General features: G+C 42.2%; 2 protein-coding genes across 5 annotated transcripts in view; one reads left to right on the top strand and one right to left on the bottom strand.

Moving 5' to 3' along the window:
• The first annotated feature begins 3443 nt into the window (after nt 1-3443).
• Nucleotides 3444-6290, top strand: mrpl33 (mitochondrial ribosomal protein L33). The gene is made up of 4 exons (XM_041855643.1): nt 3444-3559; nt 3945-3963; nt 4273-4379; nt 4972-6290. Exons 1-4 carry the CDS (start codon nt 3538-3540, stop codon nt 5019-5021), a joined length of 198 nt encoding a protein of 65 aa, XP_041711577.1. The 5' UTR covers nt 3444-3537; the 3' UTR covers nt 5022-6290.
• A 185-nt stretch (nt 6291-6475) lies between these two features.
• The window catches only part of rbks (ribokinase), a 100255-nt gene continuing 79010 nt past the window's right edge, over nt 6476-27720 (bottom strand). For all 4 annotated transcript variants that reach the window (XM_041855639.2, XM_041855640.2, XM_041855641.2 and 1 more), the window contains 3 exons: nt 27517-27608; nt 20747-20941; nt 6476-6792 (listed from right to left, as the gene is read on the bottom strand). In XM_041855639.2, coding sequence (XP_041711573.1) covers nt 6619-6792; nt 20747-20941; nt 27517-27608 — 461 coding nt within the window. In that variant the 3' untranslated portion in view covers nt 6476-6618. The remainder of the gene's footprint in view (nt 6793-20746; nt 20942-27516; nt 27609-27720) is intronic.

Raw genomic sequence — 27720 nt, 5'->3', positions numbered from 1 at the left:
CACCCCCGCCGTCGTGTGTATGGTTCCCCGTGTGCTGGTCATTGTAAGTTCAGTAATGGGGTATTCTCTGGTGTCCCCATGGACACAGGAAACTGGGAGGACTTTCCCCGGGGTCAGACACGTTGGGCCCACCAAATCCTTACGCACCAGGGTGGCCCGGCTACCAGAATCCAGTAAGGCCTCCACATCATGGTGATTCACAGTTACCGGGCAGGTGGGGGGTCGATCTGGGCCGCCATCTACGACTCCCAAGAGCGAGGCAAAACGGTGTGTGGGTGCTGAGCTGGAGGACTCCGCAGTGGGCATAGGTTCATCGGCTGGTTTCCCACACTGCCAGGAGATATGTCCCATCTCCCCACACCGGTAACACTGTCGAAGTTTCCCCCTCCTGGTGTACTCTTCTTGGACCCGCCTGGTTTCTGGCTCCCCCTGGAGCCGGGATAAGTCCTGACGTGGCTGGGTTCGAGACCTTGGGGGTCCTTGGGACGGGTTCTTCCCATTTGTGGTGGGGCCGCACTCCTGGGGTCTTTTCGGGAAGCATTCAGCATCTCCGCTGTGGCCTGGTACTTTTCCACAGCTTCCACGGTCAGATCAGCCGTGGTCAAGGCCTGTTGACTGATGAACCGTTTTGCCTCATAAGGCAGGGCGCGTAGGTAACGATCCACCACAACGGCCTCCACCACCGCCGCTGCTGTATTCCTCTGCGGATCCAGCCATTTCCTTGCGATTCGGACAAGTTCATGCATCTGCGCCCGAGGAGGTTGGTCTGGTTGGAAGGTCCAGCTGTGAAAGCGCTGGGCCATACCAAACTTTGTGAGTCCATATCTGCTGAGGATCTCAGACTTCAGGGCATCATAGTCAGTAACCTGGTCAGGGCCCAGGTCCCGGACAGCATTCAGCGATTCCCGGTTAGAAAGGGGGCTAACAGACCAACCCACTGTTGCTTGGGCCAGGCTTCCCTAGTGGCCGTGGCCTCAAATGCATGCAGGTATGCCTCAATGTCATCGGTAGCTCCCATCTTAGATATAAAGTCACTTGCCTTTATTGGGCGGGTATTTTGGACAACCCTCTGTCTCTGCAACTGCAATTCCTCTGCCTTCAGAAGGTTGGCTTTCTTTTGCTCCTCCAAGAGAGCCACGTTTGCTTGCATCTGGGCTTGCTGGCCAGCAACAAGGGCTTTCAATATGTCCTCCATTTCAGTCGGCGGGGAGCCTACGGCCAACTTGGAAAACTGGGTGATCAAACCTTCGGTATCCTCCTCTGACATGCACTATTAACGCTTGAGCGTGCCCGTATTCTCCACCATCTGTGATGTCACGAGAGGCTACACAGCTTTCAGCGGGATTGCTCAAGTAGTGCAAGGAGACAAGGTTCAAACAAAACAAGGAATTTATTATAGGTCTTGGGAAATTCACGAAAGTATAACACAATACTGTTCTCTGGTGGCTCTTAAGGGTTAACAGCTCAGGGATGTCTCTTCCACATCCAAAATCATAACTCTCCCTCGCTCAAATAACTTTTCCCCAGTCTTACTGTCTTCCACGTTGCAGCGAGTGGCCAACCCAGCAAAACGTCCTTCCAAATGTCCCACACGTATTTCCACAGGTGCATATATCCAAAGGTGAGTATTTCCCAAAGGTAAGTATCTCCAAATCCTTATATTCCTCCTGGAAGTGGACGTGCAGCACTCTTGTCCTCCAGAGAGCCCAGCTTTTAGACCGTGTCTCTTCCCTTCAACAAACCTTCAGCCCCTCAGCTCCTGATTGGTTTCAGCTGCGTGGGAAGATTGGCCATAGAGGGTTGGAGTTCCCGACCATACCAGCAGATGGAGCCATAGCTGTCTGGGTTTGCAGCCATCTCAGGGGGATGTAACGTCCCTCCAGGACACAGCCTCTCGTGACATCACAACATATTGTGCCATTCTTTGATCACTTTAGCCTTGCTCTTGCGCTATTTAGGGTGGTGGCTGGAATGTAATTGGGTCCCAAATAATTAGATACAATACAATAACAATATGTCCCTCTTAATCTTATAAGAATACAACTAGTAGACCTAGTTTTTTTCTTCCATTTAACAATATAATTTTTATATTTTTACTAATATTAGATACTCCAATTATTTCATAGGTGCAGAAAAAACAAATAGCTCAGTGGAATGAAAGGGTTAATGACCTGGAAATTACGTTGGACGTTTTGATTTGTTGTGCTTCTGAGGATCAGAAGAAACGTGTGTTGCGTCTCACCCGATTTGATATGCTTGAAGTGTTGTGTGTCTCTTCGGAACAGGGCACCCCTCAAGGGGGTTATATCTGGAGTCTTGTGGGAAGTAGATATTGAAGAGATGAAAAATATTCCTGGAGTGATTGATGCATGTTGGATGAATTTTGTGGTGAATGAAGAAAAAGTTAAGAGTCTATCTGTTCTTTTGTTTTTTGATATGGAGTCTCTCCCTACTCAAGTGAAGTTAGGGTATATTAACTACAGAACTAAGACCAATGCAGTGTGATCACTGTAAAGCTTTTGGTCATGTTTCAAGTGTTTGCAGAAGGGAGAAGCCGAGATGTCCAAGTTGTGGAAAATATCATATAATGTGTTATAAAAGTGATGAAAATGTGACATGTTGCAATTGTGGTGGGAACCATGAAGCCACGTCTTTTGAATGCCCCACAAGGGTGAAAGAGAATGAGGTGGCCAAAGTCAGGGCTTTCCAGAGCATATCATATGCAGCACCTGTTAAAAGGGTTGAGGGTTTGAATGGTGCACTTGAAGAGTCCATGGTGGTGGATAGGCCTTCACTGCAGGCTGCAGGGATTGCCTTTCACCAGCAGGATCATGATATTTTAAAGGTTAAGAAGGTGGACTTTGTGGCTGTTATAGCTATGGTGATAAATGGCACTGCCAAGGTGGAGAGAAGGTCCAGGAAGATAGAAATCATTTTGGAAGCGGCGGAGTGGTTCCTGGGGCTGAAGATTTCTCGAGTTACATGGAATATTGTCACAAGCCGTACCACCCTCTCAGGCCCTAGAGCAGGGTTCTTCAATTCCGGTCCTGGAGGGCCGAAACACCTCTGTTTTTCATCCTCTCCTTCTAATCATGGGCTAATTCAGACCTGGGACACCAGGTGAGTGCAATTAACTACCAGGTAGAAATAAAAAACAGAAGTGTTTCGGCCCTCCAGGACCGGAATTGAAGAACCCTGCCCTAGAGCCTGAGAAGGGAGATATGGAGAATTGAAAGAAGGAAGAAGTGGGAGTTTTGTTTTGTTTTGTCAATGTACAATCTTTATTTAGTTTTATTTGGGTGGATTAAGTTAGTTTTCTTATCACGTATGGATTTACGTTTTTATCTTGTTTTGGTTTCATCCCGTCCAGTTGGTGCGGTAATACACCTTTTTGGGTTGTAGTCAGCCATAAAACCCACAGAAGAAGAAGACGAAATGAATGACCCGGATGACAAGGGCAGCAACCCGGAAGTTGTGCTTTGGTACGTCAATGTGACTTACCCTAAACTAGCTAGCTGTTGTAATACTATATTGAAAATGTTCCTCACTGCTGTAAATCGTAAGTATGCTTGAATACGTTGCTGTATATGATAGTTTTTCACTGAGTTGCATGGCGAAATATAGAATTGGTTGGCTGGCTCTATGCTCTGGCTCGATTTTAGCTAGCTAGCTATGATTCGCTGGCTAGTAGCATTGAGTCAGCATGTCATTTGTTAACTAGCTAGATTAAGTAGTTAGCTACATTCTGGAACAACGTTTTATAGATGGAGATGTCGTGTTGACTAACGTTAGCTTGCTCAATCAGAAGCTAAGCTAGCTAGCCATGGCGAGTGTTATACTAATTAGCTAGCTAGTTAAACTGAAAGCTAGCTAACATAACTAGCTAAGTGAGTTATGATCTTGCCCATCTGATTTCACTATATGCTCTTTTCCATATACACAAGTGGCCAAGGCCAAGTCAAAGTAAGTAATTGATTTCCTTCTCCACCTCATAATTTGTGCATAGACGTTCTACTTTATTACCATAGCTAACCAATGGACGATTTATTATACCCTCAGCGAAACTACTTCCTAGTAAAAGCTTCATACAGTACAGATTGGAGCTTAGGTTTGATGTCTTTCTCTGAACTGTTTGCTGTAATATTATCCTCAATCTGCTCTTTGATAAAAGTGACCCAAGGAATACCAATGGACATGTAGTATATATTTTTCATAATTCTTGTGGCCTATAACAAGTGTTATCACATAAAGTAACCATTGCATCTGTTACAGGACTGTCCTAGTGCAAATGGTGAGTGCTGCAGGGACAGGTTACTGCTTCAACACCAAGAGGAACCGACTACGTGAGAAACTGGTGCTGCGAAAAAATGACCCTTTGGGTAAACTACAAACCCTCTCTGATTACCATTGTATGGAAGCAAACTATTAGACTTTCTCTCAGGGATTTATCACTGATGCCAAGTGGACACTGGCCTCTCACAAGGGCTGTGTCGAAAACGTTACTTGCGTCAAGTCCTTGCTTTCTCTGTCCTTGTTTCCTCCGTTTCTCTCAAAGCTCATTGGTCCTCACTCAGACCTCCTCCTCCAATGAGCTGAGAGGAATTAGCCTAAGGAAACATGGACAGAGGAAGCAAGGGTTTTTTACAGAACATTTCAGACAGCCACAGTGTGGCTTTAATGTAGACTCAGACATATGACATCATCATACTCAAAGAGCCAATAGTGGCATTTTGCAGTCCTACTGTGTATAATATAGATTGAATAGTGATTTAATGTTCAGCTCATATCAGGTAACATTTGTGTTCGATATAATTCAAGTCATACTATGTAGGCCTAGTCATTTGCCCCTGCTTCACAATTATACCCTCATAACACTTTCAACTGGTTTGCAATGCTTACCTGTTAAACCTACACTTTGCACATAGCTTTTCATTGTGCGCCCACTTCAGAATTGTATTTCTGTCTTTGCAGTAAACAAACACGTCCTCTTTCACGAAAAGAAGAAGATCAGGTCGATTTAACCATGAATCTGCAACATCTAATCAGATGATTTCACTGACATTGTATTATCTGAAATGTGTCGACCATCATTCGTGAGAAGAGCTAAGGAGTACCTATTGGACTATTCATGGACCACATCAACTCATTGTAAACATTTGGGATGAACCAAGCGGTGGCAAAACCTCAAGCAGTTCTGTGTCCATTCACATCAATAACCAGGTTTCCATCCAAAGTACATGTCGGATAAAAAAATTCACGACAGGCCTGATGGAAACAGCAAATTTGTTAAACTTTCCAAAGGTCGACAACAAAATACGCTACACAAGGTGGGATCTTTTTGTGTCTGTAAAATTAATTAATGCGAGAAATGGCGGTGGAAATGCCTTTATGTGCAAATATTGATATAATAACCATCATGATTTGCTGTGTGGTTCTCCCACTACGACTTGGGAAAGCATGCAGTTTATTAGGCTACAGATTAAATAAGTTATGATGAACTTCACAGGGTGACAAAAGTGCACAGTGATGAGCTTGATGCTCCTTTCCAATAATAATCTCGCTCTTATCCATCATAATCAGATCATGGTAGCCTACCTGCACTGTACCTGTGAGCTGTTGGCTCGAGCGCACATGCAAAGACCAGAGTAGGCACATTTGCTATATAACGCAACATTTGTTGTGACAAAACCATCAGTAGAGTTGACAATGGGATGGAAACCAATTTCACTTGTATTTTTTATTCTGTAAATATAGTTTGATGTGCACTGCGTCATAACGCACAACCTTTTATCCGCAACAAGTCATTTTGATGGAAACACACATCTGGTGGGGATATTTGCATATATTGTTCTTATGCAGATTTTTGAATATTTGCATGAAAATCTTGCCAATTGGATGGAAACCTAGCTATTGAGATAATTATTCTTCAATAAGTAAGAAGTAGCTTGTTTCATGTTTTTGTCCACTTGTATCATATTTCTCTACCTTAGGCACATTTTATTGATGATCTTTGTTCTGCAAGAGTATCATATCTGCCATCCTAAGAAATAATGGAAACATGAAAGGAGAACTATTCACTTGTTTCACTCTGAATGATCATAATAAGCTTTTACAACATTACGGTAATTCAGTACAGAATACTGTTTTGGTCTAGACAAACTTACAACCCATCAATGGTACAAACTATTCTGGGTTTGGTGTTAACTTTTTCACTAGTTTTTCTGACATTAAAATTAAAGTAAATTATATGTATCCTCATTGTAGGTCAGAATAAAAATGAAATGATTCAAGTTGTCTTTTCCCTCTTAAATGTGTTTGACATAATTATGTCCCATTTGTTGATATGGTCAAAGCTTATGAAAAACAATGTTTGAGTGACAGAAATTGTTTCAATGATGAGTTTGTGGAACACATTTAGTATGAAGCAAAATGTATTAAAAGTATTTAAATCTCATTCATTTCAATGACACATTGGAATATTAAAACATGATAATACTGGTATGGCAGATTTAATAAAGGACAATGGTCATCATTCCATTAAGTTATTTACATAGTCGTTTAATTAGTTGATACAGTACTTGGCACAGTGTCCATTTAGCGTGCAAGTTGCCGCCTTCTCTAGAAAAGGTCTGTGGGTAGGTCCTTTTTAGAGGGATAAGACTTCTGCGTCCCAATTGTCTGTACACTCACTCCTGCCACCTGATTGGCTCTCCTGGCCATCTCCTCCAGGGACATTGTGGGAAAGTGAGCCATGTAGAAGGCCAGGGCACCAATGAAACTGTCTCCGGCTCCCTGTGTAGAGACAAACAGTCGTTACTACTCCAATACCATACTCGCATAGCAAAAAAAACATGCACTGAATGTGTCAACAATTCAATTGAGATGTGGCTAATAAGAGAGTTTTAAAGGACAAAGTACTTTCGGCAAACAACTATGACCTTGCTGCGAGAATTCCCTACTAAGAATGAAATATTAATTCCCTCATTTAGAATTGAATGTAAGCTTGTAGGAGAGATGGAGACCCGCACACTGTCGAAGAAGTGGACAAATCTGAGGCTTAAATGCAAAAATAGAGATTAATTTAATGTAAACAAATAAAGGACTATGACTTAATTCCTCATGAAACTTGGAAAAACGAATCAAGAGGAACTGAGACTAAAGATGTTATTTAACTGTCTGACCAACTCTTGGCAACGTTAGGGGGTGCTATGACGCTTTTTGAACAAGCCTCCCCACTGTCCGTTCAAATGCCTCAGCCATTAGTCTGAAACGGCCTAATACTCACCCTTTATGACAAACAAATGTATTATCACATCTAATTGTCCTAGCCAGTGTGAGATTCCCAGTTTTGTTATAAACAACTGAAGATAAGACATAACAAGACCGATGTATTCACTTGCATAATGTTCTGTTTGTACTCACAGGTGTATTAAGAATATTTAGCTTACATTTTCAAATCGTTATCGTATATTTACATTTTTTTTGGTATCATTTAAATATAATATGCCAGAATAATATAATACATTTTACTTTTTTTCTCACCAACATATTTAGATGAAGAGATTTGTCTTTTGACAGGGTCAACATGGCAGAATTATACCATTACCAAAATTGTATATGTTCATAGAGTACAGTGTACAAGTCAATATAAAAATGTATAGAAATAAAAAGGGTATTTTTGAAATATTAATGATGACTTTTCCAGTATTAATAAAAGTAAAGCATTATCAACATTTACAAGTCATATTTCTAAGCACATTATTTATTTCAAATGATACATACCTAAACTTGATCTGTGCAAACTAAATATAATTATCAGAGGCTTCAATACAAATGCTATAACTAAAATACAAATGCAAAATAGGAAATGTATTGTACTAGGACATTTCATGAGCTAAATTTCATAGACATTTTTGTTCCTTTTTGACACAACCCATTTACAGTATTAAACAAGATACTTACTTTTACAGTAAAATAAATACATTTTTGCTAATTTACGCATATTGTATTGATGTATACTTTATCAGTTTGTCTCGTGTATCCGAAACAACCTGAGGTTATAGGCAAGTTGAAAGAAAACAACCTCTGTGTAGTAATTGGTGAGGAGGAGAACCAATTAAAAGTCTGGAGACTCCCAAGGGGCAAAACCCTAATTTCAGATCAAGTTTTTTGCACACATCTATTATTGACATCAATGCATGGTTTTTAGAAGTCCAAGTTCAGCGCGCAGATCCCAAGTTAGGATTCGTCAAATGTGCGAATAAGTCCTTTGGGCATCTCCCCCATCCCAGTTTTCTGCCATCCTGGCAGTTTTATAGTCTAACACTCCTCTGGGATTGCCTATCGGTTTGTCATGGGTTTAATCTTTCTTTCTCTCTGCTATTGACAGTGACGATGGAATGTGCAATAGGCGCCCAGGGGGGTAGGCTAGGATAGATTGGATTAGAAGAGGGTGTTAGATCACTGATAGGAAAACGCATAGAGGAATGTGGCAACGCGCTCAGATTTAACCACAGATGGCCCCTGCCACTGGTTCTCACAAGCCTGGCCAATTACTCACCGTTCTGCCTCTCAAATAGTTCATTGCACTCTTCCCCGAACACCTCCACCCCTCCCCCAAGTAGCCTCCCACCCCATCCCCCATTCAGAACTCTCATCAGCCAAGAGCCAAGGCTAGAGTCAAAGGTGACCAGAGGTGACTTTCAGGGATTGGTGAGAGACTGGAAAAAGTGAATACAGGGGGAGAAAATGTGCATTCGGAAAGTATTCAGACCCCCTGACTTTCTCCACATAAATAGTTTTTTCCCCTCATCAATGTACACACAATACCCCATAATGACAAAGCAAAAACAGGTTTTTAGAAAAAAATGAAATGTCGTATTTACATAAGTATTCAGACCCTTTACTCAGTACTTTGTTGAAGCACCATTGGCAGCGTTTACAGCCTCGAGTCTTCTTGGGTATGACGCTACAACCTTGGCACACCTGTATTTGGGGTGTTTCTCCCATTCTTCTCTGCAGATCCTCTCAAGCTCTGTCAGGTTGGATGGGGAGCGTCGCTCCACTCCTGCGTTGTCTTGGCTGTGTGCTTAGAGTCGTTGTCCTGTTCGAAGGCAAACCTTAGCACCAGTCTGAGGTCCTGAGTGCTCTGGAGCAGGTTTTTATCAAGGATCTCTATGTACTTTGCTTCTTTAATCTTTCTCTCGATCCTGACTAGTCTCCCAGTCCCTGCCGCTGAAAAACATCCCCACAGCCTGATGCTGCCACCACCATGCTTCACCATCGGAATGGTGCCAGGTTTCCTCCAGACGTGACGCTTGGCATTCAACCTTGGTTTTATCAGACCAGAGAATCTTGTTTCTCATGGTCTGACAGTCCTTTATGTGCCTTTTGGCAAACTCCAAGCGGGCTGTGATGTGCCTTTTACTGAGGAGTGGCTTCCGTCTGGCCACTCTGGCCTAATTAGTGCAGTGCTGCAGAGATGGTTGTCCTTCTGGAAGGTTCTCCCATCTCCACAGAGGAACTCTTGAGCTCTGTCAGAGTGACCATCGGGTTCTTGGTCACCTCCCTGACGAAGACCCTTCTCCCCCGAATGCTCAGTTTGGCCGGGCGGCCAGCTTTAGGAAGAGTCTTTTTGGTTCCAAATTTCTTCCATTTAAGAATGATGGGGGCCACTGTGTTCTTGGGGACCTTCAATGCTGCAGAAATGTTTTGGTACCCATCCCCAGATCTGTAGCTCGACACAATCCTGTCTCAGAGCTCTACGGACAATTCCTTCGACCTCATGGCTTGGTTTTTACTCTGACATGCACTGTCAACTGTGGGACCTTTATATAGACAGGTGTGTGCCTTTCCAAATCATGTCCAATCAATTGAATTTACCACAGGTGGACTCCAATCAAGTTGTAAAAACATCTCAAGGATGATCAATGGAAACAGGATGCACCTGAGCTCAATTGAGTCGCATAGCAAAGGGTATGAATACTTATGTAAATAATGTATGTTTTTTATTTTTAAGAAATTTGCTACCATTTCTAAACCTGTTTTCGCTTTGTCATTATGTGGTATTGTGTGTAGATTGAGGATGATAATTTTTTAAAATCCATTTTAGAATAAGACTAATGTAACAAAAAGTGGAAAAAGTCAAGGGGTCTGAATACTTTCCGAATGCACTGTATGTTTATATCCTGTTTGGTTGGGATGTGCTTACCATGTGGAAATGTATGGTCCCACTTTGGCAAGTTCACAGTTCTGGTGAGACAATGACTACACCCTGTCCACACCAAAACTCAAGGAGGTTGGCACTAACACACGAAGAGACATAACAGGTAGCTTATTGTTTAAGAGCGTTGTGCCAGTAACTGAAAGGTCGCTGGTTCTAATCCCCGAGCCGACTAGGTGAAAACTCTGCCGATGTGCCCTTGAGCAAGGCACTTAACCCTAATTGCTCCTGTAAGTCACTCTGGATAAGAGTGTCTGCTAAATGACAAAAAAATAAAAAGAACAGACCAAAGAATATTGAGAGAAAAGAAGGTTCCACATTATCAGCCAAGTTGCCAGAACATTTGCGATCATTTGCAAATTTCTATTTCAAGTTGGCATTCTTATTCTTATAAACAATGCCTCACTCCCTGAGACTGGCATGTGACAGCGTCACATCCCCACGTGACGCTCACTGGAGCTGACAACCTCAGCCCCGCTGCAGCTGCCCTCGACACACTTTGGTGAAGGTTAGATTGGGAAGCCTGTCAATCAAACGATAGAAGCGGTAGCCACGGACGAGCGCTGATGCTCTCTCACGGTTAGCTCCGTCCACTACGCTGTGACCTTTTATCCTTCGGGTGGTTCTTAGCATTGTTAGAGACTGGAGTCGTAACAGTGTGAGCTAAGGTGCTGCATGAGCAATCTAACATTAGCATAAACAACTGTGGTCTATGAGTGTAGATGCATGTTGTGGCTTGTCTTTCCTTTTTACTCTATTTTCTGTCAACTCAATCAAATGCTTTTTTGAGATCAAAACAGGTCTGCAAATCCAACTTCCTTTGTGGCGCTCTGTCTTGGTCTCCTCTTCTTTCTTTCAAAACGGATCCCTTTCCCAAACCTTAGTCTTAAGAAGGGGATACAAGGAATCTGACATTGTGATTGTATTTCCTGTAATCTCCCATACGGGCGTGACGGATGGGGAAACAGTAACCCCCAGCTTGGGGCCCCTCATCAATAAGGACCCCCTGGAGAGAGTAAAGAACTGCTTGGCCAGTGTTGACTCAAACTGTTACTGATTGATGACAGTTGCTCTGCCGAAGTATCGGATGCTAATGACGAGATCAAAAGCAAAGTTAATTGAATAGATTAAGCCTCCCGAGCACAATGTCTTTGATCTATCCATCATTTTGGCTTATGGTCTTGTCCTTATTTTTTCTTCATTTGCTCTTTTCATAAGTGTGATAAACGGTCCTCAACGAGGGTCTGTCACAAATGTACACAGATTCAGAAGAAGAGGATAGCTTGGACTGCATGGCATAGCAGTGGTAACTAATCACTGGCATGTGCAGTCCAATAAGGACTCCATGGGGGCCTCCCTTCGTAGTGACATCTTCATAGTGACTAACTACCGCTTCCAGGAACAAGCCTGTGAGTGGTCCTCATCTGTCTCCTCTCATAGGAAGGAAGCCAGGATGATATGTATTGTCCAGACCCACTCTGAGCTGTTTTGTCTGGCCTGGCAACTACAATCACACCAACCCTCCAGAACAGGAGAAGCACAGACCAAAGGGGTGGCCACTGTGTATGTGTGCGTGAGAGACAGACTTGTGTGCGCAAGCGTCATCCAATTGTCCACACTAACAGCGCAGCCTCTGTGAAAGTAGGAATGCCTGCACTCAATTTAGAAAGAAGGAAAACTTCAGGGGAAGACGGGAGGGAAAGAGGAAAAGGGGCCTTACGTGATGAGTGGATTTTGCTTTGTTACCAGTCCAGCTTTGCAGCCAACCCTGACTCCGCTTCTAATGCCTTGCCACGTAAAATGTGTTGCTCGTGGAAGAGGAGGGGGGAGGGTGTTGTGGTTCAGTGGATGATGAAAGAACTGGGGTAGCAACCAGGAGAAGCTAGAATTGTATGCTCCTTTGACTGGAAAGGATACTGGCAGTATAATAAAACAATATAAATGTGTATTTTTGGGTAACACTTTTTTCTGTCCATTCAAAGCTCCGTATTCTAGTGAATTTTCCAATATCCAAACCTGGTCATACATTTTCAAGAAAGCATGCGTTCTCTAATTTCCCAAAAGTTCTATGACATGCTTCCAATGATGACCCATGTGGTTGTGATCCCACTTTGGACACCAATATCACAAGAGTAGCAAAGTCCTTATGCCTCTATCTGGAAATGTAAACACACAGTCCCCCGATGTCACTACTGTAATTATATAATACAGCACTTCTACAACACCACTGTGCATTATTATATTGACTCTAGAGTCATAGCAAAAATAAGCTTAAAATGGTTAGTACGTCCAAGTGAACAGAGTGGGTTTTTCTAAACGTGCAGAAGAGGAGGCTGGCAGTGAGAAACACTAATTGACTCACTGTGTTGATCCTGCAAGATTATGGCTTCAGACCCAGCCTCTTTCCTCAGTTCGCCAACCCGCGCATAACATTGACGCCACCAAATTTACACAAAGCAAACATGCTACTGGCAAAAAAATGGAGTGCAGCACTATACCATGTTCACTCAGCAAAAGAAACGCCAATGAACAAAATCAAAGAACCAAACTTTTCTAAGAGGCAATCACCTGACAGGCCTAACCATGCATGTGAAAAATAAATAAAAAGGAAACACCAAAGGTCTGTGTAGCTGACTAGCCATTCAGACAACAATCTTTTTTTTTATGCCAGTAGAAATAAATTGTTTCCTGGAAGAGGGATTAAGGCATCCAAAAGAGTTAAACACTCCAGAATTTATGGGGCCATCAAAGTGCCATCAGCACTGCAAAAACCAAGGCCCGATCACAGCCTGGGCTGTGTTGTGTTCTGCTGACTGCTGCAGGGCTGAGAGGTGAGTCACAGAGGGAGGGGAGGGGGGTTGGGGTGAAGAAAGCTAAGCCAGGTTCCCCTCAGGGCTATGGTTCATTTCATATGCACCACCAGAGAATGGGGGAGTTGGTGTGTTTGTGTGTTGTACTAGGGACAGTAAAAGTATTAAGGGTCATTTAATTCAAGGTACATCGAGGCAGAATGCAGTACGAATAGTTTTGGTAACATTAATTGATCGGTAAAGCTAACTTGTGGAATCTGTGCACAAGCAGTTGGGACACTAGTTGCTTCTGAGCACTCTCACATTGCACTGACTTCAGCAAATTGGTATCTATTGTACTGTTTTGTAAATGGGGAATGTATACGGTGGACTGCAGTACAGACATACACACTAAGACAGAAATATGACACTTCGGGTCGTGGGAGATTGGAGAGAAAAAAAAAAACAGATATGAAGCCACTAAAACACCCCTTTTGTTACTCTCCTGCTTCAGTGATTTCACTTGTTTTAACTTCAGTTGGTGGGGGATTTAGATTCCAAACGGGAACAATGAGTCTCAAAATTGAAAAGTTTCTTATTAAACCCAAGATACAAGATAAGACACCCAGTTTAGGGAGATATAATCTTGTAGTTTGAATTTATCTATACTTTTGCTGTACAATATCAACTGTATGCAAACCACTGGACTCTCTAATTCACAACTCCGCAGTTGTATGCATATGACAATGTTTCTCTATAGCCTAACAAATGCATAAACTCTAAACCAGTTGAGTCCCGAACTCTGGGAGGCCGTGAACGGCGTGACAGCAAAGCCAGGCGTGACGGCAAAGCCCTTTCAAGATGAAATCAGGAAGATAAACCAAAAGGTCCCCACATCCCCTATGAAACCCAGTTTAATCTTTAATCTCTGCTGGGGTGAGAAACTGCCGAGCCATTAGCCCCCACCTCTGGGAAGTCGTATAAAGTGGGCTGGTCTGGGGCCAAGAGAATTTCAATTAATCACGTCATGGTGATTAGTAGTACACCATATTGTGCATCAGGAATCTTTTTCGGTGTCCTCCCAGAAACTGAAGATGAGTGTCCGCATCAAAGTAAAGCAAACATCTGCTTATCTTTTCTTTTATGGCTATGTTGAGGAATCAGTTGTTAGATCATGCAAAATAACGTGCAGGGTCTGACATTTGACTTTTTTAGACACTTGTCCAAAAGCTCAAGTCACTTGTCTGTAGCCATTTTTACATAATTATATGATGCAAGGAACCACTTTACAAAATACATTTTTTTTTTTACCATAGAGAATTAGACAAAAATGTAGGCAACACTATGCCTATTGACTTCTTTGCATATTCAAGCCTGTCTCAAAATACAACACTGTACCTTTAAGGCTCTCCTGGAAGATTGCTGGCCACCATTGGTAGTCTATAAAATATTGAAACATTACAATTACAACCACATTTTTGAAGTCTTTATCAAATAATTCCCTCCAGGGATCGAAATTAAGGTTGTTCCTGGGACGATAAAAAATGTATACGGTTCTGGGACAGTTCTGGGACGACAGATCCAAAATTCATACAACCACAGATGCAACAGATCAGAACATTTAGCTTAAAATGTTGATAAAGTTGAATTTCTTCATCTTATAAGCTCAACAATGCGCAAATGGCTGTAGGGTACGCGGGAATGTTCCAAAATGAAATTAGCGGAAAACACCATTCTCAAAAGTGCACCGCACACGTGAGTGGTTTCATGTGACAGAGATGAAAATATCTGTTAGAAGTTAAGAAAGAGGGGAGATCTAAAGATGCATCAACTAACATGGGTTACTTATATGACTAGGATTATGCCTTTTGGCTGCTGAAAAAAAAAATTGTTGATTTGAAAACCAATAGAACATGAGACAAATGCTGGTTTCAATGGCATATTAAATGTAAACTACACCGCTAGACACTATTTGGGATGTTTTTCAGGTCTCCCTACATAATTATGAGTGATGAGAGGTTGTTTCAGACATAATTATGCACTATGTGTATTTATTAATTTTTGCGCTAGGAGAGTTCAACCATTGGTTGATTGGGCCTGCAGTCTGATATAAAAAGGAATCGAGGCATGTTTTGTAGCAATTATTGTGACCTTTGTGTTTCTCCCATTGCACGATCCCGCTAGCAGCGAGAGGTTGTTCTTGTTCTATAGAGCCATTGGACTTTTCTCAACGATGTTCCTATCTGCCAGGACATTGCAGAATATCTAGGTTGACTAATTTCCCCTGGCTTTGTAAAGACTACAGCCTGACAGGAGCCATACTTCCTTGTTCCCACCCTCGAAGGCAGGCTTTTGAAAATGGGGGCGGTACTAGTTTACAGGATCACAGGAGCTGTTACAGTGCACTCACTGCTTATCCGAGATGGCTAAATAATTAGCTACAATGGCTGTTCCTGATGATTCCTTTTTCCAAGAAGAGCTGGATGACAAATTATTATTTTGCATAGGAGCATACAGCCCTATTCTATTTGAGCCGGAATACACTGAAGAGGAGTTGCGACAGCGAGAAAAATTATTGAGACCAGCAAGCAGCGGCGGCAGCCTAGACCAGCTGGACCAGGAGGGTAAATTACAAACGAGTAAGGTGTTTTGCTATAAGCTCTCTTTTTACACAAGGAAGTGTTAAGTACAGTACAATTTGATAATTGATTTGGCAATAACTCGGCTTGCTAGTATCACTACAAGCCAAGCTAGCCAAGTTTAGCTAGCTGTGTTTGCTATACCTACAATGTACTGTAGTGTAACTTTATAGCTATCTAGCTAACTAGCTAGTTACCAGCCTCAGAAATTACAGCCCAAATAAACGCTTCACAGAGTTCAAGTAACAGACACATCTCAACATCAACGGTTCAGAGGAGACTGTGTGAATAAGGCCTTCATGGTCGAATTGCTGCAAAGAAACCACTACTAAAGGACACCAATAAGAAGAAGAGACTTGCTTGGGCCAAGAAACACGCGCAATATCTATCAAATCAAATTTTATTTGCCACGTGCCGAATACAACAGGTGTAGACATTACCGTGAAATGCATACTTACAGCCCTTTACCAACAATGCATTTATTTTTAAATAAAAAAAGTAAAATAAAACAACAACAACAAAAAAGTGTTGAGAAAAAAAGTAAAATAAAATAACAGTAGGGAAGCTATATACAGGGGGGGTACCGGTGCAGAGTCAATGTGGGGGGGCACCGGCTAGTTGAGTTAGTTGAGGTAATATGTACATGTGGGTAGAGTTTTAAAGTGACTATGCATAAATAATTAACAGAGTAGCAGCAGCGTAAAAAGATGGGGTGGGGGGGGCAGTGCAAATAGTCCGGGTAGCCATGATTAGCTGTTCAGGATTCTTATTGCTTGGGGGTAGAAGCTGTTGAGAAGCCTTTTGGACCTAGACTTGGCGCTCCGGTACCGCTTGCCGTGCAGTAGCAGAGAGAACAGTCGATGACTAGGGTGGCTGGAGTCTTTGACAATTTTGAGGGCCTTCCTCTGACACCGCCTGGTATAGAGGTCCTGGATGGCAGGAAGCTTGGCCCCAGTGATGTACTGGGCCGTACGCACTACCCTCTGTAGTGCCTTGCGGTCAGAGGCCGAGCAGTTGCCATACCAGGCGGACATTAGACCAGTGGAAATTTGTCCTTTGGTCTGGAGTCCAAATTGGAGATTTTACACTAAACCAGCATGGCTACCACAGCATTCTGCATTGATACGCCATCCCATCTGGTTTGGGCTTAGTGGGACTATCATTTGTTTTTCAACAGGACAATGACCTCCAAATTCATATTCATTATATAAATAGGCCCGTTTAATTTTGTGTGGCTTGCCGTTCCAGATAAAATTTAATATTTTTTTCTCATATAATTTAAACAACTGTTCGCTAGGCGTAGGCAAGACCATAAGCAAGTAGGTAAACTGGAATAATACTAAAGAGTTAATCAGGGTGATTTTTCCAAAAATAGACAGGTATTTACCTTTCCATGGTAGCAAGATCTTATCTATTTTTGCTAACTTTCTATTCAAATGTATTGGAGTGAAATCATTTATTTCATTTGGGATATATATTCCGAGTATATCCACATCACCATCAGACCATTTTATTGGTAAACTACATGGTAATGTACCATTTGTATTTCTTAGTGATCCAATACGTAATATAGTACATTTATCATAATTTGGTTGTAATCCAGAGAGGTTAGAAAATATATCTAGATCCTCTATGAGGCTGTGGAGGGATTAAAGTTGTGGATTTAAAAGAAAACATGAATCATCAGCGTACAATGACACCTTTGTTTTTAAGCCCTGGATTTCTAATCCCTTGATATTATTGCTGGATCTGATTTTAATAGCTAACATTTTGATGGCCATAATAAATAGATATGCCGATAGTGGACAACCTTGTTTTACTCCTTTTGACAGTTTAAAACTTTCGGAGAAATAGCCATTATTTACTATTTTACACCTAGGGTTACTATACATGATTTTAACTCATTTTATAAGAGATTCTCCTAAATTGAAATGCTCCAGGCATTTATATATAAACTCCAGTCGTACTTTATCAAATGGCTTTTCAAAGTCTGCTATGAATAGCAGGCCTGGTTTCCCAGATTTTTCATAGTGTTCTATTGTTTCCATTACTTGTCTTATATTATCTCCAATGTATCCTCCATGTAAAAAACCTGTCTGATTAGAATGAATAATATCCGACAATACCTTTTTAATTCTATGCGCTATACATTTTGCTAGAATTTTTGTATCACAGCATTGAAGTGTAAGGGCCTCCAATTTTTTTAATGGACTTTATATTTCCCACTTGTATCCTGTTTCAGTAATAATGAAATCAGACCTTCTTCTTGAAGGAGTGGTTAAAACATGCTAATAACGGTCCTCTGAGTATATCAAAAAAGGTTTGGTATACCTCGACTGGTATGCCATCCAACCCTGGAGTTTTCCCAGACTTAGTCTTTAATTGCAGAGACACTTAACCTTGATATATTCAAAAACTACTCTCACCTACAGTAATTTCATACTTGGCACACGAACCGCCGCCCGCTTTGAATAAGAAATCATGAATGTATTTACGTGAAATGTCTTAGTTCGCCGTGTATCTCTCGGTGGACAGGACCCCCCTGGAAAGGGAGTTGGACCTTCTCGCGGCACGCTTGTGAGGCTCTGATTGTCCAAAAAGGTTCCAACAAGTCTTCTCCTGTTCTCTTCTTCGTAGTTGTCCGGTCTCTGATGACTTGTCGTGTAGTCCTGAACAGAACTACAGAGTTGATTTTCCTTCCATTCACTCTTGAAGTCGCTTCTTTGAAGATAGGCTAGCCAGCCGTATCGATGGTTCCCCAGTGGGGTGATGAGAGTTGCAGGATGGTTCTACTTAAATTCGTTTTTTCGAAGATACCTTACTTAGGACAGCTAATCAGCCGTACCAGTGATTGTCTGGGAGGTGAGTTTATTCTCTCTACCTCGTGTTGAGATTCAAAGTTCCAACCATTTTAAACGTGTAGCTGCCGCGTTTACGTTTTCTGGTCTGATATGTTAATTCGTAACCCATCCTTTTATACACTATGCTCGAAAGGGCCAGTTCCGTCGAGCTGACACGCTCTCTGACCTCACTCGGGGGCATGACTACTTACTGTGCAAAGCTTATGGAAAACAATTATCTCTTATAGTGTTCCCAAATCACATCCCTCTCTTAACAAAAATACTTTCATAATTTTTCATATTACATGCACAACGTATAGGATGGAAACTTCCTACATGTAGTGGGTATACTTTCCAAGTTACAGTATTTCCTTTTATAAAAAAATTTATGACATCACAAAATAACAACCCAATTGACATTAGTGTTCTATAGACATTTACATTTTTTTACATTTTAGTCATTTAGCAGACGCTCTTATCCAGAGCGACTTACAGTTAGTGAATACATCTTTTTTTTATACTGGCCCCCCGTGGGAATCAAACCCACAACCCTGGCGTTGCAAACGCCATGCTCTATCAACTGGGCTACATCCCTGCCGGCCATTCCCTCCCCTACCCTGGACGACGCTGGGCCAATTGTGCGCCGCCCATGAGTCTCCCGGTCGCGGCCGGCTGCGACAGAGCCTGGATTCGAACCAGGATCTCTAGTGGCACAGTTAACACTGCGATGCAGTGCCTTAGACCACTGCGCCACTCAGGCGATCGCCTCTGACCATTTCCCACATTCTATGTTAGAAATATTGTTCCAGTATTTGCTTTAGAATGTGTTAGAGTTTCGGCGGGAAAAGTCTGTGGAAACAAAGGCACATTCCTCTGTTGAACATTGGAGAGGGAGACCTGAATATTCTCTCATTGATTTACAACAGGGCCTGAGGTGTAAACCCCCCACCAGTTCCCTCCTGCCCTCCTGAGAGGGGGTCTGGTTGAAGTTATTCATTGCAAACCTGATCTGACCTATTTGGATCCTCACAGGACAGTCATGACAACATTTTAGAGAAAAGCTTTTTGTGTGTATGGAAAATGTCTGGGATCTTTTATTTCAGCTCATGAAACATGGGACCAACACTTCACATGTTGCGTATATATTGTTGTTTAGTATAATTAAGCCTCAACTCAAATCTATATCCTTTTTATCTGAATTTTTTAAAAACTTGTCCCGGACAAGAGGACAAGCGTTAATGTCGAGCCATGACGTGCATGTAAATGGGTGACATTATTTTTTATTTCAAAAGGAATGCACAAAGCATAAATAAATGGAGCATGTTAGAAACAAGGAACTAAGGCACATGGCAAACAATCAAACAGAGGAATGTCCTCAAATCAAAAGGCAAATGATATGTAAAAGTAAAGAGGACATGTTCAGACATTTCACGTGTCCAAGATAAACAGAAAAAAAGGCTAATTATATACAGGGTTTCAAACATCTATCTAACAAAGGAATACAGCTATAAGCACAGGCAAAATCCTAGAGGAAAACCTGGTTCAGTCTGCTTTCCAACAGACACTGGGAGACAAATTCACCTTTCAGCAGGCAGGTCAATAACTTAAAACACAAGGCCGTATCTACACTGGAGTTGCTTACCAAGACGACTTTGAATGTTCCTGAGTGGCCTAGTTACAGTTTTAAACTTAAATCGGCTTGAAAAATCTATGGCAAGACTTGAAAATGGCTGTCTAGCAATGATCAACATGAACTTGACAGAGCTTGAATAATGCTTTTAAGAATAATGGGCAAACAGTTTGACAAAGTCTAATATCGCTGGTGTGAACATATCCACAGCTAGCTCTGTACCCTTTCAGTGTCAGCCACAGGAGAATACTACCCCTCAGAACATCTGCCTCAAGATTTCTTTAGGAAATTGCAAGTGAGAATCTTTGATGTAATAGGCATTTTAATTTCTTTGTCTCACAATGTAAACATTGTTGTGTTGAGAACATGAATCCACTATGCATTCTGTCGCACAAAATACTTTTGTTTGTGACTTATTTATCCCACAAACCACCCTAGGACCCCACAGGGTTGCACATTTGTGTTCTACCCCAGCACTATCACATCTAATTGAATGAATCACCTAAACATAAACCCTTGATAAGCTGTATCGGATGAATTAGTAGTGGGCAAGAACAAAAATCGGCACCCCTGTAGTTCCCCAGGACTGAAAAACTGTGATATTAAGACCCTAGGGATATTCTTACCGTGGTATCCACCGTTGTCACCGGCTTGGTGGGGACGTGGTGCGACGGGGATGAGGGCTCCTGTGCCGACAGCACCACGCAGCCCCGGGAGCCCAGGGTGATGATGACCGAGCTGCAGCCTCGCCTCAGCAGCTCCTGTCCGGCCTGGCCGGCGTCCTCTATACTCGCCACGGCCGCCCCCGTCAGCAGCTCTGCCTGTGGAGACCACCAGGGAGATGTGTTAGAGATTATGTGTGGCCTGGGATTTGAGCCAGCAACAGACAACTGTCCCACCTCAAAGTGAAAATCTATGTATGTTGAGTGTTTGGGTGTGCATCACCCAGGAGGGTGCAGCACATTGGTGATGGGTTAGGTTAGTTCTCCTTACAATGTAGGCCTAAAGCACTTTGAGCACTTGCGAAATCACTTCATAAATCCCTATTAGTTCAGTTTTACATTCTTCTCAGTCACTGATCTGAGGGCAACTTCTATTGGGAGCTGATATACACTAGACCGAGCAAAAAGAGGTACAGACATTTTCTTTCTAAATCATTCTTTGGGATGTATAGGGGAGAGTGGAGTATGTTGAGCCATTTTTTACATTCAGAATCACTACGTGAAGAGAAATATAGTATTCTGTCCAGGGTTTCCGTTTGGAAAATTTGGCACCGGACAACGTAACCGGCAAGATTTTAATTTACCGGACATTTGAGAAATTTACCGGACATACATATGCATTGGGTGCGTAAAACATTAGGAAGACCACCCACGGTGCTCAAAATCACATTTAGATTATTGTAATTCATCTTGTAATTAATCTTAACCTCTAAAAGTCTAAGCCGTTGGGGGGGGTTAGCTAATATATGGAATTGTTTTAGATGGTCATACCATGGATCATTTCGCTATTTGATGTTTAATTTTAGGAGGTCTTTAGGTATAAAAAAAAAGTTAAAAAAAAAACGATTTGATAAAATATTGAGTTTGCCCTTTACTACTATAGCCCATAGAAACGCATTTAATAACATTCATAAATGTCAAAAAAAGGAATAAGGAATAAGGTTTGGAAGTGTCTGTCCTACAGTTGAAGTCGGAAGTTTACATACACTTAGGTTGGAGTCATTAAAACTTGTTTTTCAACCACTCCACAAATTTCTTGTTAACAAACTATAGTTTTGGCAAGTCGGTTAGAACATCTACTTTGTGCATGACACAAGTAATTTTAACAACAATTGTTTACAGACAGATTATTTCACTTATTATTCACTGTATCACAATTCCAGTGGGTCAGAAGTTTACATACACTAAGTTGACCGTGCCTTTAAACAGCTTGGAAAATTCCAGAAGGTTCTGATAGGCTAATTGACATCATTTGAGTCAATTGGAGGTGTACCTGTGGATGTATTTCAAGGCCTACCTTCAAACTCAGTGCCTCTTTGCTTGACATCATCAGAAAATCAAAAGAAATTAGCCAAGACCTCAGAAAGGAATTGTAGACCTCCACAAGTCTGGTTCATCCTTGGGAGCAATTTCCAAATGCCTGAAGGTCCCACGTTCATCTGTACAAACAATAGTACGCAAGTATAAACACCATGGGACCACGCAGCCGTCATACCGCTCAGGAAGGAGACGCGTTCTGTCTCCTAGAGATGAACATACTTTGGTGTGAAAAGTGCAAATCAATCCCAGAACAACAGCAAAAAAAAAAAAAAAAAAAAAACAGCAAAGGACCTTGTTAAGATGCTGGAGGAAACGGGTACAAAATAATCTTTATCCACAGTAAAACAAGTCCTATATCGACATAACCTGAAAGACCGCTCAGCAAGGAAGAAGCCACTGCTCCAAAACCGCCAAAGAAAAGCCAGACTACGGTTTGTAACTGCACATGGGGACAAAGACCGTACTTTTTGGAGAAATGTCCTCTGGTCTGATTAAACAAAAATAGAACTGTTTGGCCATAATGACCATCGTTATGTTTGGAGGAAAAAGGGGGGATGCTTGCAAGCCGAAGAACACCATCCCAAGAGTGAAGCACGGGGGTGGCAGCATCATGCTGTGGGGGTGCTTTGCTGCAGGAGGGACTGGTGCACTTCACAAAATAGATGGCATCATGAAGAAGGGAAATTATGTGGATATATTGAAGCAACATCTCAAGACATCAGTCAGGAAGTTAAAGCTTGGTCGCAAATGGGTCTTCCAAATGGACAATGACCCCAAGCATACTTCCAAAGTTGTGGCAAAATGGCTTAAGGACAACAAAGTCAAGGTATTGGAGTGGCCATCACAAAGCCCTGACCTCAATCCTATAGAAAATGTGTGGGCAGAACTGAAAAAGCGTGTGCGAGCAAGGAGGCCTACAAACCTGACTCAGTTACACCAGCTCTGTCAGGAGGAATGGGCCAAAATTCACCCAAATTATTGTGGGAAGCTTGTGGAAGGCTACCCGAAACGTTTGACCCAAGTTAAACAATTTAAAGGCAATGCTACCAAATACTAATTGAGTGTATGTAAACTCCTGACCCACTGGGAATGGGATGAAATAAATAAAAGCTGAAATAATACTTCCATTCGTTTCTATGGGTTACCTTCAGACGAGTCCTGTCTGAAGGAAACCCGTCATAGAGCAAAACGGTCCCGTCGTAACGCAAAATGAAAATCACCATCGTGTTCGTGAGAGTCTCCCCTTTCCATAGAGTGGTCATAATAGGCTAAACCGTTCGGTCGCTACGTACGTTTTCATGAGAAGACCGATTTTCGGGAAGTCTCGGTCTGACAAACACTTGTAGCTCGGCCAACTTCCACCGCAGAATAGACGGATACGGTGGATTGAGACGCAGCTGATATCTCTAGCTTGAACTGACGGATTGATGGGGATTTTTTTTATGTTACTTAGATTGACGCAACAAAATAGAAATTAGCCTGTGAAGTTGTAATAAAATAAAGTGGAACGATGCTCTTATACCAACATGACAGGTTTTATTGAAAAGCAAAACATTGCCCGTTCCGTCTTCATCCCTGCTATAAATCATAAATTAATATAATTTAAAATAAAAAAACATTTTAGCCTAGAAGAACAAGTCGCCTACACAGTAATAAAACACAACTTCAAAATATATTTGTATAACACAATTTGTGAATGACCTGTCCTATACGCTATTTCTATGAAAATGTGAATTAATAAATAACAAAACACAGCTGTTTTCAAATACAATCTAGGCCTCTTTAATTTAGCCTAGGCATTAACATTTTAATTGGGCCTAATAAATAAAAAAACATGGCTGTCTACGAACACCAGGGCCGGCCGGTCATGGCTAGAAGGGATCCAGCTTTTGTCAAATTAACATCAGATTTGACATTTCGTAACAGGTTAGGAGAACTTACGCAGCAGGTTAGGATAATTAACGTATAGGTTAGGAGAAGTAGGTTAAGGTTAGGAAAAGGGTTATGGTTAGCTAAAATGCACTTTTTCAAAATGTTTGATGTTAATATAAAAGCTGGATCCCTTCTAGCCCCACTCCCCATTCCTGCTGCGATTCTGCACCACAGCAGTGGAAAGAGGACACTCAAGGCAGCCACAAAATGAAATTATAAAACTGATGTTGGACAATCAAATTCGATATGTAAATAAATGAAATTTGTTAAGGCTGGTTCATTGAAAGCTTATTTTACAATGCTCCTGTGAAACGAGGCCCGCGCCATGCATTTATGAAAGCACTTGTTTCAAAAGCTCAAATTATATCTCACTCCTTTTACAGTTCTACTGAATGATGTTAATAAATGTAATTTGAACTATCTTGGGGTTGAGACTCGTGTCGTGTGTGATATATGTGGCTTGTTGATAACAACTCTGTTTCCTACTATATGCAGTTGGTTGCCTAGTGATTGCAACATTGTAACTCTCCGATGTGAGTAGTTGTCAACAATGTTTTGTTTCCAAGTGCTACAGAGTAAGCCCAACTGAAATACACCAATTGCACATGATACACATCATTACTCTAGTCTAGTCTCAATCCATTCCTAATCTTTATAGTATACAGGACACAGGGGTGGCATATGTTGATCTAGCCCAGGGCGGCAGCAGAACTGCTAGGACTGGGCCTGACGAACACAATAATTAGGCCTCTCATTACTTGTGTTTGCGGCAGACCATAGCCTGTTCAAAGTGAGCCGCTGCTGTTGGGAAGTCAAAACTGTCCAACTCCTTGGAGTACCTTGCGCATCAACCTCGTTACTTTGTCCTCAAGAAGGCACGATGTTGAGGCCGTCTTTACTCTGTTTTGGAGAAAGAATCCCTTCTCGGCGGGCACACTGGAAACAGGGATAATCAACACAATCTTCGCCAATTTTGCCCAGTCGGGGTACACTTAGCTGAAGTCGCTTATGAGGACCTTGCTTCTTTTGCGTGAGTAAAAATAGAAACACACACACCCAACACTCATTTCCAAGCAGCTTCAGGATTTATTAGCCTATGAAGTATTTTTGCCTTTGAAGTTGGAGCACATCAACTGGTATTTCCATCAATGAATAAAAAGTATTTTGCAACGGATTTGTTTTCTTCTCCCGGACAATTTGGCCGGCAACAATTGTATTTATCGGCTTTTCATTTATTTATTTTGGGCCAAAAGCCGGCATTTACATATATTTCAGGATGCTGTGTATCCCTGGAAATAATCAGAATTCATGTCAATGTAACAATTTTGAAAACATAGCTTGTCAAAAAAAAGTGGTCTCTTGGCACAACTTATCCTGGGAATTGGGTTAATTGAGCATTGGGACACATTTGTGTATAGTTTCCTAGGCTCAACTAACCCTTTGGCGCGACTTACCTGACTCTTCCCTACCTATCCAGCAACTATATTACTCGTTATCTTTCTATTATTCTATCTCTGCGTTGTTGGGAAAGGGCCCGTAAGTAACCATTTCACTGTTAGTCTACAGCTGTTGTTTACGAAGCATGTGTCAAAGACAATTTTATTTGATTTATATAGCAGCTAGTTAGTGTGAGGTCCTTAATGGACAGCGATGCTAATTCCCATCACTATAAACACGTCAACATGCTATGTGAGCTGTGGATCAAAGAGTGCCTGCACTTTGTCATCCTTCAGCCCCCCTCAAGGTCCAGCATGGCACTGGCAGACCACACACACACACACACACACAAAAAGGTAGGGGTTTAAGATGAGGACTGGGTGTCCATCTTGTCTGTCAAGCCTCCACACCTGCCCAGACAGTGTCTCAGCTAGCTCCCCACTCTGTGGGGGATCAGGGCACCACTACCACTGACACGAAACACAAACGGAGGCTGCTCCTGTAAGTCGCTCTGGATAAGAGCGTCTGCTAAATGACTAAAATGTAAATGTAAATGTCTTTCAATTCATCCTCTATGAAGCTTCAAAGCCAACAATACCTTGACAGTTGAAAAATAAACTACACAAAGTATATTATTGGTGCTCGTAGTCCCTGGTGCCACCCTGTTCTGGTCGGCTACCAAATAAGAAAAAGAGCTGTCTGTCTTCTTACTCATTGGAGGAGCCCATTTGCGTGCTCTGGAGAGTGAATCATTTCACTGCCTTGACTGAAATATGAGCAGCGGTGAGAGGGTGAACGCAATGAGTGTGTGTGTCTTACACTCAAACGTACAAGAGAAAAAGACAGACGGTTGGCTTCATCGTCAACTCTCGCTTTCAAGTACCCACCTGGAAACCCTATGTGAGCTGTGGATCAAAGAGTGCCTGCACTTTGTCATCCTTCAGCCCCCCTCAAGGTCCAGCATGGCACTGGCAGACCACACACACACACACACACACAAAAAGGTAGGGGTTTAAGATGAGGACTGGGTGTCCATCTTGTCTGTCAAGCCTCCACACCTGCCCAGACAGTGATCTCAGCTAGCTCCCCACTCTGTGGGGGATCAGGGCACCACTACCACTGACACGAAACACAAACGGAGGCTGCTCCTGTAAGTCGCTCTGGATAAGAGCGTCTGCTAAATGACTAAAATGTAAATGTAAATGTCTTTCAATTCATCCTCTATGAAGCTTCAAAGCCAACAATACCTTGACAGTTGAAAAATAAACTACACAAAGTATATTATTGGTGCTCGTAGTCCCTGGTGCCACCCTGTTCTGGTCGGCTACCAAATAAGAAAAAGAGCTGTCTGTCTTCTTACTCATTGGAGGAGCCCATTTGCGTGCTCTGGAGAGTGAATCATTTCACTGCCTTGACTGAAATATGAGCAGCGGTGAGAGGGTGAACGCAATGAGTGAGTGTGTCTTACACTCAAACGTACAAGAGAAAAAGACAGACGGTTGGCTTCATCGTCAACTCTCGCTTTCAAGTACCCACCTGGAAAGCAGCCCCCCCCCGACCACATCAAAGTCTCTAAGATACATTTCTGGGCAAACTCACCTCTGTGTTACCCCGGGGGTGAATCTGGCTCACTCTTTCAACATATCTGCCCTGTTGTTGTTTCTAACTATGTTTCCCATCAATCCCCATCTGTCATCTCTGACAGTGGAGGTGTGAGGCTAAGGTGGCTCCATAACACCCTTTACCGTAAATGGAGGGAGGGGAGGAATAGAGGGATGGAATCATCTTTTCCATTCAAGCCAGAAGGGGTTACTTCCTTCTGAGGCAGCTGCTATGCTACTGATGTACAGGGCCGTGACCCTGAGAATACAATCAAATGGTTGTCAAAGAGGGAGGGAATAAGGTTTTTTAACTGCAGGCTTCAGTGCTTGGTACTGCGTCTCAGAAATATGTGTGTGTTGCTTCACATTGTCTATATATCTCACCTCTGATTCATTACAGCAGAACACATCGGAGGCTCTGTAGAAATCGGGATCCAGGTCTGGAATGGCCGGCGCTGGGTTGAAAATGGTCTTCACTGTAAGACATAGGAAACAATCTAAATTGACCACACTCAAACGGTACAGTACATATCAGGTAAATGCTACCAGAGAACAATCCATTCCACTACAGAGTGCTGGAACAACTGA

This window comes from Coregonus clupeaformis, chromosome 29, assembly GCF_020615455.1.
Source record: "Coregonus clupeaformis isolate EN_2021a chromosome 29, ASM2061545v1, whole genome shotgun sequence".
In the NCBI taxonomy this organism is placed as follows: Eukaryota; Metazoa; Chordata; class Actinopteri; order Salmoniformes; family Salmonidae; genus Coregonus; species Coregonus clupeaformis.
This window is presented reverse-complemented; position numbering and strand designations above follow the sequence as displayed.